This window comes from Carassius carassius, chromosome 7 (genome assembly GCF_963082965.1).
Source record: "Carassius carassius chromosome 7, fCarCar2.1, whole genome shotgun sequence".
NCBI lineage: Eukaryota > Metazoa > Chordata > Actinopteri > Cypriniformes > Cyprinidae > Carassius > Carassius carassius.
This window is the reverse complement of record NC_081761.1, coordinates 7,869,492-7,889,200: the sequence shown is the minus strand read 5'-3', so window position 1 is coordinate 7,889,200 and position 19,709 is coordinate 7,869,492. Positions and strand designations below refer to the sequence as shown.

General features: G+C 35.0%; 1 protein-coding gene across 1 annotated transcript; it reads right to left on the bottom strand.

Moving 5' to 3' along the window:
* Positions 1–3,893: 3,893 nt before the first annotated feature.
* LOC132143469 (tetraspanin-5-like) lies at positions 3,894–16,997 on the bottom strand. The gene is made up of 9 exons (XM_059553697.1): positions 16,645–16,997; positions 15,124–15,174; positions 11,446–11,592; positions 9,416–9,586; positions 8,506–8,631; positions 8,183–8,230; positions 7,827–7,943; positions 7,244–7,305; positions 3,894–6,953 (listed from the first exon to the last, which is right to left on the bottom strand). Exons 1-9 carry the CDS (start codon positions 16,723–16,725, stop codon positions 6,941–6,943), a joined length of 816 nt encoding a protein of 271 aa, XP_059409680.1. The 5' UTR covers positions 16,726–16,997; the 3' UTR covers positions 3,894–6,940.
* Positions 16,998–19,709: the final 2,712 nt, after the last annotated feature.

Sequence of the window (19,709 nt, the reverse complement as noted above, 5' to 3'; positions counted from 1 at the left end):
CTCACCAGTAATGAGTTTAGAAATTGTATGATTATGGGGATGGCATGGTATGAACATAAAACATTCATTATTCTCATTTAACACAAAAGTGTCTTTTTAGTAACCATGGCCAATATTCATTACCTATACCACCTTTTTCTTCAACATGGAAGTAAACCTATGGGTGAGACTTCTAGATCATTAACAGCTATAGGTAAATAATAGAATAAAAATGTGCAGTAAATGGTAAAACTGTTTGAACTACAAACCTGTGTGTTCATAATTAAGATAATACATTAAAATAACATGGTAAGACACACTCATTTTCAATATCAAGCAGCAAAACAAACTGTTTTTGTACATCTAAAAAAAGCTGGACACGGATGAGACTGGAATCTACTCATTGAATTCACAAATTCTGCGCTCAAGTACGTCAAAAAAAAGGTGGATAGCTATATTTATCTGCACAAGAGCACACATGAAATTAGATTAGGTCAAATCGAAAAATTTAAGTTAAATTAAAAATCTGTGTTGAAAACATTTCATGTAGGCTGCGTCACTCGATGTAAGTAAGTAAGGAAAGAAGGTCCAGCTAATTTATCTGCTAAAAAAATAAATAAACAAAATTGGTGCCTTCTGTCGATATTATTTTCGGATAATCCTCTACTCTTAATACTTGTGTGTGTAGTGTGTGTGTAGGCATTGATTTTGACATATTTTCTTGTGAAAGAATGCACTATTTAATCTCTCTCTCTCTCTCTATATATATATATTGTTAATCATAAATGGTAAAATAACTATTAGTTGCCAAAGCCCTACTAGAAGTTACAGTTTAACATTTACATATATGCGAACTCTCCATCTGAAATGTTCCTCTGTCTAACAATAGACACAGTTTTGGTGATAATTGTATTGTTGTTCCAAGCCATTTGCTAAAAATATTTAAAATTTTGTTCCATAAAATGATAAATAAGTGGACACTCCCAGTCAGATACATTGAATAAAAGTACCTCTGTCCTTTTGACATTTCCAACAAACATTATTATTTGTCAGATCCATTCTATTAAATCTAAGAGGTGTCAGACCTGTGTATGATTGCCCTCTGCCTTCAATTACATATTTACCAGTATTTAACAATATTCTTTTCCACTCTTCGTCCCCGATTAAGAGCCCGAATGTCCTTTTCTGTCTTTAAATTTGTGCAGTCATTGCTGAACACGTTTGGTCGTCCTGTAGAATACAGATTTACATATTTAGACTGTTTAATTATGCCCATTAATCTTATCTGTCAGTGTGAGAAAAATGTCACTGAAAAGTGACATAATGACAGTTCAAAACACAGTGACCCCTATTGCTGTGCCTTTGCTCCATGGGACAAAAAGACAGAGTATCAGTGCCACTGAGCAGTTACTGTGATACTGAGGCCAGGAGATGAGTTCTTATCCCATTCTAATCGTGGTGGGATTAAGAAGAAACAGTAGATCCTAATCTGCTCAGATTACTAATGCTGCTTCCAAAAGGAAGACGAAGGGTTGTATAAGCAAGTGCACTTAAGGTGATTTAGGCATCGCAGTTTCATTCCCAGCAAGGTCTCAAGGTGGACACACCCCTGAAATTTAGTTAAGTGTGTGTTAAACATTACCAATGACAAAATTTGTTTCATATTTATACTTTAATGTTAATTGGTAGATTTCAAGAAATAGCCTTATAGTTTTTAAAAGAACATCAAAGTGTTTAATCACACCGCTTAAGGTAAAGATCTATGTTTGTGTTAACTGTGAATTAATGCAGTTTATTTAACCAAAAGCCATCATGACCCAGACAGAGGTTAATCTGCAAGCATTGTCATGTTACAGAATCACTAATAAGTATCTTATAAACGAATCGTTGTTTGCAATGTTGTCACTGTTCTTGTACAGCTGTAAATTAATATTCATTAATATTTAATCTTCACAATTAAATCCTGACCTTCATCAGCTTCTTTGACTTCTTTCATAAAATCCTCTAGCGCCATCTAACGTCTAACTGCATGAGGAACACAGGATATGAAGTCTTCAGATGTACAGTCGTGGCCAAAAGTTTTGAGAATTACATAAATATTAGTTTTCAAAAAGTTTGCTGCTAAACTGCTTTTAGATCTTTGTTTCATTTGTTTCTGTGATGTACTGAAATATAATTACAAGCACTTCATACGTTTCAAATGCTTTTATCGACAATTACATGACATTTATGCAAAGAGTCAGTATTTGCAGTGTTGGCCCTTCTTTTTCAGGACCTCTGCAATTCGACTGGGCATGCTCTCAATCAACTTCTGGGCCAAATCCTGACTGATAGCAACCCATTCTTTCATAATCACTTCTTGGAGTTTGTCAGAATTAGTGGGTTTTTGTTTGTCCACCCGCCTCTTGAGGATTGACCACAAGTTCTCAATGGGATTAAGATCTGGGGAGTTTCCAGGCCATGGACCCAAAATTTCAACATTCTGGTCCCAGAGCCACTTAGTTATCACTTTTGCCTTATGGCACTTATGGCTCCATCATGCTGGAAAATGCATTGTTCTTCACCAAACTGTTGTTGGATTGTTGGAAGAAGTTGCTGTTGGAGGGTGTTTTGGTACCATTCTTTATTCATGGCTGTGTTTTTGGGCAGAATTGTGAGTGAGCCCACTCCCTTGGATGAGAAGCAACCCCACACATGAATGGTGTCAGGATGCTTTACTGTTGGCATGACACAGGACTGATGGTAGCGCTCACCTTTTCTTCTCCGGACAAGCCTTTTTCCAGATGCCCCAAACAATCGGAAAGGGGCTTCATCAGAGAATATGACTTTGCCCCAGTCCTCAGCAGTCCATTCACTATACTTTCTGCAGAAGATCAATCTGTCCCTGATGTTTTTTTTGGAGAGAAGTGGCTTCTTTGCTGCCTTTCTTGACACCAGGCCATCTTCCAAAAGTCTTGGCCTCACTGTGCGTGCAGATGCGCTCACACCTGCCTGCTGCCATTCCTGAGCAAGCTCTGCACTGGTGGCACTCCGATCCCGCAGCTGAATCCTCTTTAGGAGACGATCCTGGCGCTTGCTGGACTTTCTTGGATGCCCTGAAGCCTTCTTTACAAGAATTGAACCTCTTTCCTTAAAGTTCTTGATGATCCTATAAATTGTTGATTTAGGTGCAATCTTAGTAGCCACAATATCCTTGCCTGTGAAGCCATTTTTATGCAACGCAATGATGGCTGCACGCGTTTCTTTCAGAGTTTCTTTGCAGGTCACCATGGTTAACAATGGAAGAACAATGATTTCAAGCATCACCCTCCTTTTAACATGTCAAGTCTGCCATTCTAACCCAATCAGCCTGACATAATGATCTCCAGCCTTGTGCTCGTCAACATTCTCACCTGAGTTAACAAGACGTTTACTGAAATGATCTCAGCAGGTCCTTTAATGACAGCAATGAAATGCAGTGGAAATGTTTTTTTGGGATTAAGTTAATTTTCATGGCAAAGAAGGACTATGCAATTCATCTGATCACTCTTCGTAACATTCTGGAGTATATGCAAATTGCTATTATAAAAACTTAAGCAGCAACTTTTCCAATTTCCAATATTTATGTAATTCTCAAAATTTTGGCCACGACTGTAGCTACAATTTTATTAAAAGCTACAATATAATATGCTCAATTCTACTACTTTAAACCCAAGCAAATTTTAAAAGATTGTAACTTAATATTATAAGTGGGTGAATAATAAGGTTTGTTATTGTCTTTTAACAATCAACTTCATTAAATATATAAAACTGCATGGCATGTGAGCCTTATGTAGACTAATAATTAAATTTTAGAGACGACTAATAACACTTTATTGCTAATAAGTAGTGTCTAGAAAAGAGTCACAGACATAGACACACATACTTACCACACATACAAAAACATATCAAATTTATTGTTTCCAATACCACCATCTTGGTAAACAATGTAAATTGTTTATAACATTTGTTAAATAAGGTCATGTAGAATTAATATGAGGAAATGACATAGAAACAGGAAAAATAAGAATAAAAACAAAATACATTTCTGGACAAATATAAGAAATGCAAATCCACCTCCTTTTCTTTTTTTTTCTCAAGTATGCCATTATTGAGACAATATTTATGGCCCGTTCACAGCTAGTGCAATAACTGTAAGGATAAAGTTTTAATAATCTTGCTCAGAAAAATTAAATTTTCTGATAATAACAAGATGATTATACAGTATGATAATTTTTTTCTTTTACAAGAATTAACACTAAGTCTTTGTTTTACTATGAAATTGTGTTGCTGGTGTTTTTTTTTTTTTTTTTTTTTTTGAGAAATTGGAAAAATATGACACTATTTAATCATATGGCACTTCCAGTCAACAATGTGGATGGATTCGTTTAGACCTGGATATTTTTAATACTAAAAGTCCCTGTTCTCCAGTTTCACTGTGCACATACTGCAAAACCAGTTAGTGTTTTACCTTTCACCAAGACTGTCCAATACTTTAATGAACTGAAAACAAACATATTATGATATATTAAGGTTACACACACCAGGAAAACGTAAGGTTAAAAAGGCATTATCACAACTATAGGGATTCATTAAATTAGCTTGTGTTTCAAATAATCTCACAAACCCTGTTTTTACAAAAGTCACAACACCACTATCTAACAGGCTGCAGATTCATTTCACAATCAGAGCAAAACATTCTCATCATCTTTCTGGTAAAGACACCATGATTTCAGAAATATTTCATGATTCAATATCATGCATATGGGCGAATCTCATAACATGTTTTAATTATAATCCATCCCTTTTATATTTATGCATTTGGCAGATGCTCAAATCAAAATCATTAAATTCTCCAATTTCTCTAACTTCTAAGATAATAACTATTAAATGAAGCCTATTCTGTAGCATCAAGATTTTTCAGTACCATTACCAATAGTTTTTTGCAATTCACATCTCACTGTATTGAAAATGACAGTCTGGAATCTGGATTTTTTTTTTCACTATTATTAAAATTCTTAGAAATTAAAGGGAATACAACAAATACTCCCATATAAATTAATTAAATAATAATAAAAATGCTGATATTTTTAACATTATAGTACTGAGGATTAGAAGGGACAACATGTTTAAATGCCATAAAAATTATGTCACTCACAGCCTTAATGTTAAGAAAAATAGGCGGCTTATTAAAATAAAAAAAATGTTCACATTTTGTGGACTTTATTTGAAATGAAATTCACCCATATACCCAGTTAGGTAGTTTTTTTTCTTCCAGTCTTAAATCTGGCAAAATCTTAGTGCCGATGTTTTAAAAACATTCTAGGTGACACCATTACTTACACAGTGGCTATAATTTGAATCCAGTACAGATAAACAGCGATTCACAAAAATATCTTCATTAAGCTGAACACACTGGGAAAATGTAGTGTTATTCCAATAAGCATGCAAAGCATTTTCCCTTAGTTTCAAAAGCAACTGTGTTTTATAAAATCCATTAAATAGGTAATACACACACACACACAATCTGACAATGTGAACAAAATAAAGTCTCAATGGATTATGTACATTTGAAAGTCATAATGTGAGTCAAACACTCATGTAGTGTGAAGTAGACCGTAACTCTTCATTGAACACAATCTGCAGGCTACTACTGTCTCACTAAAACTGGGTCTGCACAGAATCTGATTTCCACACATTCTACACATCCCCCTTAAGTAATAAAGCCTTATTTGATCATGCTATTAGCTACCAATAGAACTATAGTACTCTTAGCATTAACAAACACATTTGATCAATTAAATGCCCATTCTGCATAATTATGCAGATTTATTTCCCCTCCCTACGAACAGTGCAGAAAATGCAGAAAAAGTGCACTGACTCGTTCAGAACTAATAATAACCTATAAACACTGCTTGCATTTGCCTACATTGAAACAACTCATTAACTGAACCATTGCTTCTTCTACCCAACAGATCAATTATATGATTTAGCTGCATTAATTTTAACTTGCAAAATGCAATCCTTATTGTGTCAAAAATGCTCATCTGAAGGATATATACTGTAAATAAACCAAAGTCAAAAAATGTTAAATTAAATTAAAATTAAATTTATGCATTTAGCAGACGCTTTTATCCAAAGCGACTTACAGTGCATTCAGGCTATCCATTTTTACCTATCATGTTACATAACATAACATATGTTATGTATAAATGTTACAGACAGAATGCAAGTGGCTTTAATTGAATAGTTCACCCAAAAATAAAAATTTGCTGAAATGGGTAGTGAATGGGTGCCGTCAGAATAAGAGTTCAAACAGCTGATAAAACATCACATGACTCCATCAATTAATGTCTTGTGATGTGTTAATATGGACAATGGTATTCTGTCCAGAAGCAATGATTTAGTTAAAACACTTTAATTTAGTTTTCTTCTTACAAACATGTACTGTAGCTTTTTACTTCACAAGATGTTAACTGATGGACTGGAGATGTGTTGCTTATGGTTGGTTATTGTGATTTTTTTTTTTAGCTGTTTGGACTCTCATTCTGATGGCACCCATTCACTGCAGAGGATCCATTGGTGTACATGTGATGCTACATTTTTCCAAACCTGTTCTGATGAAGAAACAGACTCATCTACATGTTGGATTGCCTGACGGTGAGTACATTTTCAGCAAATTTTCAGTTATGACTGAACTATTCCTTTAAGTGTTTCTTCAAGATGACAACTGAGTTGTGTGTTAACACTGTTACATTTTGTAATTGAAGGATTAAAAGAAAATCAAAGCAAAACATGAAGATGTTGCTTTACATTGAAATATAAAGGAGGTATGTGAATGGAATCCCTCACTGGTTGCTAGGATACTGTGATGACAATGTGCCAACCCTGCTGCTGACTGACAGAGAAATGGAGGATCTGTCTGCAGAACGGCTCGAGTGCTTCAGGTGAACAAACTGGAGGATGACAAACAGAGGTGTAAGTAAGATGTGACATTCTCTACCTGCCCATTACCATAAAAACTCACAGCTTAAGAAAACACAATTTCATCCTGTGTGCTTTTTATGAGTTGGGACTGAAACTGCATCAAACAGAACAGGCTGAATATACTATGACCCACTTTTTAAATGAGAAATCAGTCAATGTATCTACATTGATCAGTTTCATTGCAAGTCTTGTGTTGTGTCTCTGATCAAAATGCAGATCTAAGGATGGGTGTAATTCTTTTATCAGGGATGTTCCTTACCAGCTCTCCCTGACCGCCTCGATGTCACTCAGAAGATTCTGTGCCAGGCAGATCCCAAATATCTAGAAGCAGGGAAAAGGTTTTTACATCAGGCAAAACAAAACAACACGGAATTAATCATCACGGTGTGTTAACATGTGGCTTCCGGAATATTATTAAATCTAATGCAATATTTAATTCTAAACTATTGTGTGCCCTAAAGAGGATGCAGCTGTCTAGAAATCAATAAAATAACTACGCTTGGCAGATTGCGTTTCGGTTGCAAATTTGAAGGACAGCTGCTGGAATTGAAAGAGCACTCACAAGACACTGGAGATCAATTAAAACAGTGCATGAAATAAAACACTAGTATAAATCAATATTCAAGGGTTTAATGTATCAGAGGACCCCGTTTATTAAATTGTCAGGGAGCGTAAGCTCTATCAGAGATTAGAAGATACAGTCAAGGAGAGTACATTTTGTAAATTATCTATCATCAGTTTTTTTTCCTTAACTTATAAATGACTGCTGTTTATAGTGGGACATGCATACATAAAATCTTCAGTGTGCATGTGTATTTCAACGACCGCTGTTGTTTATTCACCTGCAGAAGTGCAATTCCTATGAAGATTCCGGCAACTACGGTTAAATTCTCCTGTAACCATTTCTCAAACTGTGGTACACATCCTTTTGTGTGTATAAACATCTTCTGTTCGTTGTCCTTCACACATAAAAACACACATTAGCCAAAGATGCAAAATCTTAAACAATTCTCCTTACATAACATTAGAGTAAGCTATCGTACGGCTTCAGAGAACTTTTTGATTTTGTATCATTTTGGACATTGACAGCACCAGTTATCAGTCACTTCATTTATATGGAAAAGAGTGGCCAGGATCTTTAAATCCAAGAACGTTTGTGAAAAAAGGATGACTTTTTGGGTGAATATTGCGTACTTACATCTTTCTCTCGAATGTCATATCCACACTGTGTGTTTATCACATCCTCCTTTGAGAAGAGAAACAATAAGAAAGCCAGGATTTATTCTTCTGGATAACTTAACATTTCACATTAAATCATAGGCTTTGAGCATTATATTAAATAGAGCACGGTTGTGTCGTATGTGGGTGCACTCTGTCTGCCGGATCTACATCACTTCCTGTTTATGTTCTCACATTTTCTGGAAGAAGACAATGACACATTCTAGGCAGTAAGATGACTGGAAGACGAGTGTCTGTGTGTGCTGCATGTGTGTTAAGAGCGTAGATGCTGTTTTTACTCACAGCAGGGTCCTTGGTGCAGCAGGAAAAGGGAACCCCACATTTCTCTCTGCTCAGATTAGTGTCAGTACAATTGAAGTAAATGTTCAGATTCCAGTCTTCAGGCCCAAAAGCACCACAACACTCCCACTGCAGAAACATACATGCATTGAATATCCATGTGCGAACCAACCAATAGCTGAAAGCCATTACAGACTTGAACATATAGCTGCTAACTCACAAAATGGCAAAATCAAATGTGTTTTTTACATTTATTTTTATTTAATATATACTAAATGTGAAAAAATAACTGAATGACTAATTCATGTGTGTGTGTGTATGTGTATACATACATACATACATTATATTTTAGTGCTGTCAAACGATTCATAGCGATTAATCGCATCCAAAATAAAAGTTTTTGTTTGCATGATATGTGTATCTGTGTAAATGTATTATGTCCATATAAAATACACACACATACAGTATATATTTTGAAAATATTTAGATTTACATGTCTACATTTCTACTAATTTTAATTTATATTATAAACAAATATATTAAATATGTAAAAAAAATATTTTTTTCTGAAATATATACACATGCATGCATGTGTATTTATATATATAATAAATATGCACAGCACACATACATATATTACATTTTTTTTATTTTGGATGCCATTAATCGTTTGACAGCATTTATACCTATATATATATATATATATATATATATATATATATAATTATTAAAAATATTATTTTTATTATTATTATTATACCAGCAGAAAAGAGGAACATTTTGAAAGTCCATATTTATTGATGTAGACTTATGTTTGCACAGTAAATTGCAATTACCACAAAAAAGTAACTTTACCTCTATGAAAAAAAACTTTTCTTGGTATGGTTTTGTGCGTGTGCCAGTGTGTTCTTACATAATCTTGTGTGAAATCAATGAGATTCTGTAGGTCAATGTCATCTCTGTATGCTCTAATATTGTTGTTGATGAAGAACTTGAGCTGGTCTTTAATCCAGTCCTTAAAGACAAACGCCAAGACTCCCGCGGTCAACTCCAGGAAAAATATGATTCCCAGAAAAACGGAAAACTGCGGAAGAGGACAGCAGAGTTCTGTTTACACAACTCATGATGGATAATATCAGTTTTAAGGTTCTCCAATAAATCAAGAATGTGTTAGATTCCCACAGTAAGTGTTTTTTTTTATGATTTATGGTCCCTAACCCTGCCAACATCCCTTCAAACATTTACAGAGAAATTCACATTTTTTAGAGATGACGCACTTCTCCTCATTTCCCATCTCAAAACACTCACATTTTCACAACATTCATCTCCAACTGCACACACAATTTTTTATACAAGTACAGTGAGCAATGATTTCTCACTGTGACCGCAATGAATACTTCCAGACTGACATCACAGTTCATCTGGTGTTTCCAGATGTTTAAAGAAAGCCTGCGTTACCCTACAGATGAAACGGGCCTCTTGTAATATTTTCGCAAACACCATTCTTGACATTCCCACAAAGCTCTCACGGCATCCTCTCTCATATGAAAGGAGTAACAAAGACCACCAGAACCTGTGTGAGGGGAAGTTCACACACTTTCAAACCACATTCAATCCAGTCAATCTCACTTACCTACATAGTTACTCATATCCAGCCATTCAAAAACGTGATTAACCACCTGCACTCTCTATTCACATAAGTCTGCACATGGCTGAGATAAGCATTCTATTTACAGTACTTGAAAAGCAGGATTGTATTAGTACTTCTCAAACATCCAGGTTAGGGATCAAGTATTAAACTTTTGCAATAAATTCATTTCAACCACTTTATATACACTACAATACAGACTCTCCATTCAAATTTGCTTTGTAAATAATTTCAGGGGTTAAAGTCTGATAATGGTGAATTGTCATTTTTTGAATATTGCCTTTAATAATCTAACAGGCAGTCTATACTGTACATCAATGTAATATTTTCTAACTTAACAGCAATTATCCTTCTTTCTTGTATTTATTTGCATACTTTTTTTTATCATTAAAAAAAATGTATCTAAAAATTATCTATGATAAACCTTTAATATCCATGGAATCTTTCCATTGCCCAAAGGTTCTTTATAAAGCAAAATGATTCTTCAGATTATTAAAATGGTTCTTAGAATTCTTTAGATTATTAAAATAATAAAAAACTGCTATTTTAAGAATTGTTCTTGTAAGAATCTTCCCACAGAACCGTTTTGGGCTTCTATGTCATCACTGTGAAAATCCTCTTCTGGAACCTTTACTTTTAATTGTGTACATTGCAAAACAGGACACAGGAACAGCATTGTGTAAAACACTTCTTATAATACAGTTAAGATGTGTGTCATGACAACAAGTTCAAGGCACATATGCCAAACCAAAGACTGAAACCTTAAAGATACCTAAAGCTTTAACACAATTCTTTTTCTGCCTTACAAATACTGGAACAGAGCAGTGATGACAAAATTTCATTCCCTTGAGAAAAACTCAATATGATTTTTCCATAGGCAGTTTTTTCCAAGTGGGTATTACTTATGATGTTTTATGAAGATATCTTGTACTTGTGTTAACCACACATCTTATTTCAGGCCTTTAACCAAAAACCTATTCAAAAACCCATTGACTCAGAAATTATCTAATTTCCAAGTATTGGCCTACAAAAAATGTCATCCCTACAGCGCTACACGTCTTCGCTAAAGTTCCCAAAACTTTTGTAACATACACAAATTTATCATTTTGCAATGTACAAATTACTTAAATGTGTGTGTTAAACAGTTGGAGCGAGTCCATAAACCATTCTATGGACACTCATGCTTTACTTAATATTCAGAGCATAACATATTTATCGTGGATGGCAGGTGTGCGAAGTAAATATTGCTCAAAATGTTTGCTTGAACTCACTGGTAAAAAGAAAACATAACATACAAACTTAAGTAGAAAGGAGTTTTCCCTTAGAGCACCGATGCATCCTGCGAAGCCGAGCACGAACATCACTCCACCCACCACGAGAAACAGCCACACTGGATCAAACCCGCCCAGATCTGTGATGGAGGATATGTTGGAGAGAACCCCCTGATGGAAATACAAATGGGAACAAAACTAAGAATAAATAAATATAGCTGCAAGCAGCAATTAAGATGCCAAGCACAAAAGAGGTAAAATGGAGAGCCAAGGAGCTGTCTTTAGTTACTCCAAGCTTGCTTCTGGAGAGCTACCTTCCTGAAGACTTAAAGGGATAGTTCACCCAAAAATCAAAATTATGTCATTAAAGGAGCTATGTGGAGGTTTTTACTTAAAAAAAATCTTTAAGATAGAGTTTTCATTTGTACATGTATGAGCCAACCATGATGTAAAAAAAAGAATGACACCTCGACTGTCCACCACGGTTGCCTCTATCAGCCTGTAGGCTCAATTGTGTGTGGAGGAGTCGGGCCCGAATTGGCGCATAAATTCACAAAATGTGACGTCATGCGCGTTCTCGTCTACTTGGGCTTACAACCGTACGGCACGCCAGCCATTATAGTAAGCAGCGGCAATAGTGTTTTCAAATGGACTCTGCGGATGGAAAGAAGCGACCAGCCTCCAGCACAATTCAGACACCCATGGACACTCCTCGTAAGTAAAAAAAAAAAAAAAGAGCGTGCGCACTGAGAACAAGCATGAGACTGGCTGCAGTTCCTCTAACGGCCACTGGTGTCAGTAACGGTTAGAAATTTCAGAACCTACGCAATGCTCCTTTAATAACTCACATATTGTTCCAAACCCGTAAGACCTCCATTTATCTTCAGAACACAGTTTAAGATATTTTGGATTTAGTCCGAGAGCTCTCATTCCCTCATTGAAGCTGTGTGTACGGCCTACTGTCCATGTCCAGAGAGGTAAGAAAAACATCATCAAAGTAGTCCATGTGACATCAGAGGGTCAGTAAGAATATTTTGAAGCATCGAAAATACATTTTGGTCCAAAAATAGCAAAAACTACGACTTTATTCAGCATTGTCTTCTCTTCCGTGTCTGTTGTGTTAGAGTTCAAAACAAAGCAATTTGTCATATCCGGTTCGCGAATGAATCATTCGGTGTAACCGGATCTTCTTTAAACAGTTCACCAAATCAAACTGAATCGTTTTAAACGGTTCGCGTCTCCAATACGCATTAATCCACAAATGACTTAAGCTGTTAACTTTTTTGTTGTGGCTGACACTCCCTCTGAGTTCAAACAAACCAATATCCCGGAGTAATTCATGTACTCAAACAGTACACTGACTGAACTGCTGTGAAGAGAGAACTGGAGATGAACACCGAGCCGAGCCAGATAACGAACAACAGACTGACTCGTTCTCGAGTCAAGAACCGTTTCTGTCAGACGCGTCCGATTCGAGAACCAATGAGCTGATGATACTGCGCATGTGTGATTCAGTGTGAAGCAGACCGACACACAGGCTCGGTGTTCATCTTCAGTTCTCTCTTCACAGCAATTCAGTCAGTGTACTGTTTGAGTACATGAATTACTCAAATTAAGTAATTTATGCGAACCGGATATGACAAACTGCTTTGTTTTGAACTCTCTCACAACAGACACGGAAGAGAAGACAATGCTGAATTAAGTCGTAGTTTTTGCTATTTTTGGACCAAAATGTATTTTCGATGCTTCAAAATATTCTTACTGACCCTCTGATGTCACACGGACTACTTTGATGATGTTTTTCTTATCTTTCTGAAAATGGACAGTATACCGTACACACAGCTTCAATGGAGGGACTAAGAGCTCTCGGACTAAATCTAAAATATCTTACACTGTGTTCCAAAGATAAATGGAGGTCTTACTGGTTTGGAACGTCATGAGGGTGAGTTATTAATGACATAATTTAGATTTTTGGGTGAACTATCCCTTTAAGTTCCAACCCTGCTTCAACACACCTGGGACCTGTACCATGAAGCCGAATTAGCTGGCTAGCCAGGTAAGTTTCAGTTTAGTTTGCACCAATCCTGGGTTTTAGGTACCATGAAAGTGGCTTAGCTTTTAGCTGTATTCATTGCCACAGTAACTTACACTCCACGGCTAACCTGCTCCAGGGCAGGTTATGTTCTGAGTTAGAGATCTCAACAGAAATTGGACCAATCAGATGACACCAAAAAGTCACTCCCCCAGTTTATCTTGCTCCAAATTAAAGGTCACTAGTAATAGTCCAATAGTATAGTTGTAGTTATTTTATATGATTTATATAATTATATGATTTATATTATTATTAATCCATTACACACAAGCAATTTAGTTATTATAAATAATTTATTTTAAATGAATGTTATTATATACAGATTGTTTGTAATATAAATAAGCGGTAGAATAAATAGATAATGCTTTAAAAATGACTACATGACCTTACATGTTCGAGTCTCTATGAATGTATTTAACAAGTTTCACTTGTGACTGCACTGACAAAGCAGGATAATTTCTTTTATTTGTACTCTTTCATGAACAAGTACTTTTTTCATTGTTAATGCATTTAAATTCATCATATTCTTCAATCTCTTGACAGTTAGCAAAACCTTTAACCTCTAACCAAGGCTCGTGATTGGCTGTTCACCAGTGATGTCACACATTCATGCGCACATGCTCCACAAACTCAGGATCAAAGCCTGAGTTGACAAAAAAGTTGATGACCAGCATCATGGTACCAACAAAGCCTGATTGGAGTGGTTTGGTTTTTTCAACTCAAAACTAATCCTGTAACTCTGAATTTGTTAATCTACCATCATGGTACAGGTCCCTGTTTATAATAAAGTAGCCTTGAACACCCTGATAAGCTGGTTCAGGTGTGTTTGAGTTTTTAAAATATCTGATGGCGCTGTGCCGAAATTACTCATGTGCACAGGTCTTGCTTCTTATAACACATACCAAGTTTGGTCAGTATCCATTAAAACTGTGTAGATAATGTCCATTTTTGCAACACTATCAAATTTGTTAGCGCGCTTTACAAAAACGGTTTGAAAATCGGACAAATCGTATAGGACGAGTTCGATAAAGTTGTTGTTTGGAAAATGTTAAATTGCAAAAAATCTTGTCTAAATCTAGAAATGTACATTTTGTTTTGGATTCGTCTTGTAAAATGTTACTACAAAATTTGAAATAGTCCACGCTCATCGAAAAATTGGGTATCGTTTGATTAGGTATGACGCTCTGAATCCAACTTATGAATTTTGGTCGAACATTTTAGAAATTATAAACCAAAAAAATAATTTTATATATAAATATTTTGACCAGTAGGTGGTCAAAATGCTGAAACTACTCATGTGCTCTCAGGTCATTGAGATTAGAATTGAGATCGAGACTCCAAATTTGCTATACAAAGACTGTCCTCTGTGTGCCAAATTTAACAACTTACAACAGCAATTGGATCTATGGGTTGCCATTGACTTCCAGAATGGAAGAAGAAGAAGAAGAAGAAGCAGAAGAATAATAATAAGTAAACTAGCAGATAAAAACAAACGCTTAAGCACATTCGGTGCTTGGCCCCTAATAACTTGATTTCAGTATAATTAGACCAATATCTCATTTAAATAGATTCATATATGAAATGTTTGTAAAAAGATGGGCTTCACTCACCTTCTCACTCCAGGCCCACAAAGCCACAGACAGGAACGCCACCCCCAGCAGCTGAAAAGTGTATATTAACATAAGCACAATAAATGATAAATTATGCATATTAGCATAAGCACTATAAATTACCTTTGAAATTTAGTTTGTGGTAAAGTTGTGTTTCAAAACTGGCTGTCTGTGTAGACAGGTCGACAGTATTTTTGGCCATCATAAGCATGTTAGGACCGTTCAAACCTTGTTACTCAACCCAAAAATGAAAATTTTGTCATTAATCACTTACCCATCACTAAACTCATCATTATAAATTATATTAGGCCTTAAAGTTCTGCATAATTAAGGTCGTGGCCACTTGAGTGACAGGTGGATTGCCGCTGCTGACACTGTCGTCAAGCTAGGTGGGCGTGGCTTCAGCAACCAGCTCCAGCCTTTTTGCCCATTTTCAATTATCTGGGAGTGTTCCAAGATGGTGACTGCCTGCACCGCCCACTTTGAGCTTCAAAAACGTTTTTCAGAAAACTATGGGTGACGTCACAGACACTACGTCCATGTTTTTTCTATGGCCGCGACACAAAGATACGTTTACGTGTATTTACACTTAGATTTTAATAAAAACATTGCATCCGTACAGCGCAGCTGACACAGAAGAGTGTACGATGCCTGCTTCCAGTGGATATTCAAAGAGGAGACAAATTGTTGAATAAAGTCATTATTTTTTATTTTTCTTTGCGTATGAAAAAGTATTCTCGTTGCTTCATAATGTTACGGTTGAACCACTGATGGCAGATGGATTATTCTGATGATGTCTTTCATACTTTTCTGGACTTTGACAGTGCAATTTACTTGGCAGTCAATGGGACAGTCACAAGCCTCCCGGTTTTCATCCAAAACTGTGTACCAATAATGTGTTCTTAAGATGAACGAAGCTTTTACAGGTTGGAAGTGATCAATGACAAAATTTTCATTTTGGGGTGGAATATCCTTTTAACATAATGCATTTGGAAAGGTTTTTTTTATTTTTATTTTTTTTCATCATTTCTGTTTTCGAGCATTTTAGCAGCATAAAGAATGTTTTGAACGTCTGAAAATTATTTCTAGTAACATAAGAGCATCTGGGAAGTTCTAAATGCATTTCTTGACATCATAAGCGCTTTTGGAATGTTCAAACTGCATTTTCTTGGCATGATAAGCTCACTTTGGAATATTCGCGCACACACACACACACACATACACACACACATACATACCGGTACATACACACATATATATATATATATATATATATATATATATATATATATATATATATATATATATATATATATATATATATATATTAATAGGTGAATTTACACCTTTGGCCACCATAAACGCGTTTGAAACGTTCGACATTGCTGTCTAGGTAGGCAGCTTAGTAGGTTTTGAGGCACGGCCAATGTGTCAGACACCCAATGTTACCCCAGACGACAAAATGCAAGACTGTAGCCTACATTCACAGCTCGCACATAATGTCAAAAATGCATAACTCACCCAAAATATAATATTAAATCCAAATATGAAGTATTTGATGCAACAGCCCACTTCGTGCACGTTGAAATGTTTTCCTGACATACTTGCGTTTTATAAAACAGAGAAATTCCTCCCGGTGATTATTAATGATGAAGAAAAACACCGCCCACCGAATGGAAAACTCGCTTCTTCCTTTTACACCATATTTATGACATTTCTACAAACTGGCAGGCAATGCCACGCTGGGCTTTGCCTATTTCGACGAAATCAGTAATGTGTCTTTTCCAAAAACACAGAAAAATTAATGATAAAAACAATTACACAGAATAACGGGACGAGCGCTGCTCTGCAAATAAAGATTGAGAGTCACTTCCGGGGAAGTGAATTATGTCATAATCATAGACAGTGGTCATAATACGATTTTGCAAAATAAAGGTTCCATAATTACAGCTACTTTTGGCAAAAAGGCATAGGCGTATGGGTTTATGAGGTAACTTTTTAAAATCATCATCAATAATAATAATAGCTTCATGACTATTAGATTCGATAGAATTATTATATGTAAAATACGTACAGTTCATGCATATTTAAGTACATGATGTGATATATAGGAAAATAATCTTCTAGAATATTATATCTAGAATTCATACTTTGTTTTTAACTTATGCTTTAAAATTATGAAAAGAGAAATTTCAAAAATTGTCAGTTGCAGCAGTATCACTCAGGTATCACTTCAGTAAAAAACAAACAGAAAAAAAAAAACCTTGAGACCCTGGCATCTATACAGGGCAACTTTTCAAGGCAAATATGATCTTCTGTGGTGCATGTGACTGTAATATCACGTTCTTTCCTCTTGAACATATAATTTGACCATTCAATAAATCACAATTTATCTGCCATTGTAGAGCAGGAGACAGTTTACAATACCACACCCATATCACAAAGCCAGGGCTGTGATTTCAAAATAAGAGTCACCGAACCATGAGACCCAATTGTGAAACAAACAGCATCCTGTTGTGAAATTAACTTTAAGCAATCATTTTAGTAATAACATTAGCATTAGCATTTAGTAATTACATTAAGGTTGGCAGATGTGTCAGGAATCTTACTTTTTGTCCTTGTTTTAAAATTTTTATGATAACTACATACACAAACACCTGTGCAGAAACCTTTAGTTTGCACTTAAAGAAACAGGTTAGCATAAGGTGTAGTATTGTTGTGCATATGCTTATTTAGGGATAGTTTCTCAGCTAGTTAATTGGAATATCAGACAGCTGACTGTGCGGTCTAGACAGAGGTTGTATCTATGTGTGTGTCCTTGTGTAAAGTGAAGCAGGCTGTAAAAACCCCAAGGGCGGAGGAAATCCAAGGCCTTGTGGTCACCTCACAGTTCTGCATTAAGGTCATCCACATTCACCTCTATGAGTCAGCAAATCCCTGCAGATATTATAAATCTCAACCCAAATCCCCGAACACCATGCCTATACTGAGCACACCAGAGATCATCTCCATCAAAAAGCCCATGCACTACATGCAGTCCATCTTGATGATCTATATATGTTACTCATTATCTGTAGTTCACAATGATGATCTATTTCCCCAAACTACAAAATTATTAGCACAAACTACTATAGCAGCACTTTATAAGCACTGTGGAAGATGTATTGCATAATGAATTTGTATCTTATGCTGATATTCTGTGTATTTGTTAGTCATTTTTTGTCAATAACAGAATTATTTTTTCTTTATGTGATCATTTTAATATTCAAGTAAAAATAAAAATCCAGTTATTCAATTTCACTACAAACTGTTTTGAATTGAACTGTATATTTTTGTTGTTTTTTTCCCCCTAAAGAAACCTTTTATTTGACTAAAATTTCTTAAACTAGAATAAATTAGTCACATAAATTATTTCCTCAAGCACTTCTAATGAAAATGCTGCTTGTTTGCAAACTTTTTAATAAGCGTGTCACCTAAAATAATTAACCATCATTAATTTTATAATCGCAGAAGTTTCACGAACTGTATGTTCTTCAATAAAAACAACAGTTGCTCAGGAGATATTAAAAAGAAATGTCAAGTTTATACTGTACTGTTGCACATCGTTTGCTGAGGCCCCCTAGTGGACCTCGTCCCTTTTTTTAAAGAACCACAGATGCAAATGCAGTCATTATTGTTTTAAAATATCTTTTATACATACATAACACTTAATAAAAATTAAGTACAAATTAACTACAGTAATTGTATAACAGAACTCTTTCATGCTGTTTGATCATTTTAAATATTCTAAAATATTCTAACATCAGTAAAAATCCAGCCATTCAGTTTCACTACAAACATTTAAATAAACAAGAATCTGTATTAGATTTTTTCCCACTGTTACAAACACATCTGTATTGCATTTATAAGGTGCACTTTATGCATGAATCGTGAATTACACATTTGCAACCCTACTGAAAAATAAGTATACAATAAAATGTATTTTAAATAATGTATTTAAGTATAATACAGATTAATTTACATATTCATGCACCTAATAAAAATACCCTGCAATTGTACTTTTGGTATACTACAGTGGTATACTTAAAGTCTGCTAAATTGAAACAACTAATTATGTACTGTCATAATATACTTTAATTGTGCAGAATATTGCTGAAGACCAACTAAACATATACGTAAGTATATTTGATTGTGCTGAAGTGGAACTATTGCGATTATACTTTAGGTACACTTTAAATATCATATTTAAAGACCAGTATTATTCAAAGACCATATGATCCTCATGACATTAAAACACATTTTAGGCTTAATATTAAGAAGTGTGCATTGTGTACAAGTAGTACTTTTTTTAAAATCAGTAAGTCTCGAGTGATATGTCAGTAAATGTATTAATAGATTTGAACTATACTTAGTATGAAATACATGTATTTGAAATATTTTACTTCTAATAGCCTACATTTAAATATGTAAGAATCCATATTTTATATTTTTACAATGTTGCAGTATTGATTCTAGGTAAAAAAAAATACAAAAAAGTATATCTGTATTGTATTGATAAGGTGCACCTTATGCATGAATTGTGAATA

Excerpts from the sequence above, each read along its gene's own strand:
- LOC132143469 (XM_059553697.1), bottom strand. The coding sequence starts at position 16,725 with ATGTCAGGAAAACATTTCAACGTGCACGAAGTGGGCTGTTGCATCAAA. Across the intron at positions 15,175-16,644 it reads GATTTAATATTATATTTTGG|CTGCTGGGGGTGGCGTTCCT; the intron begins GTGAGTTATGCA and ends TACACTTTTCAG. Across the intron at positions 8,632-9,415 it reads TTGATTTCACACAAGATTAT|TGGGAGTGTTGTGGTGCTTT; the intron begins GTAAGAACACAC and ends ATGTTTCTGCAG.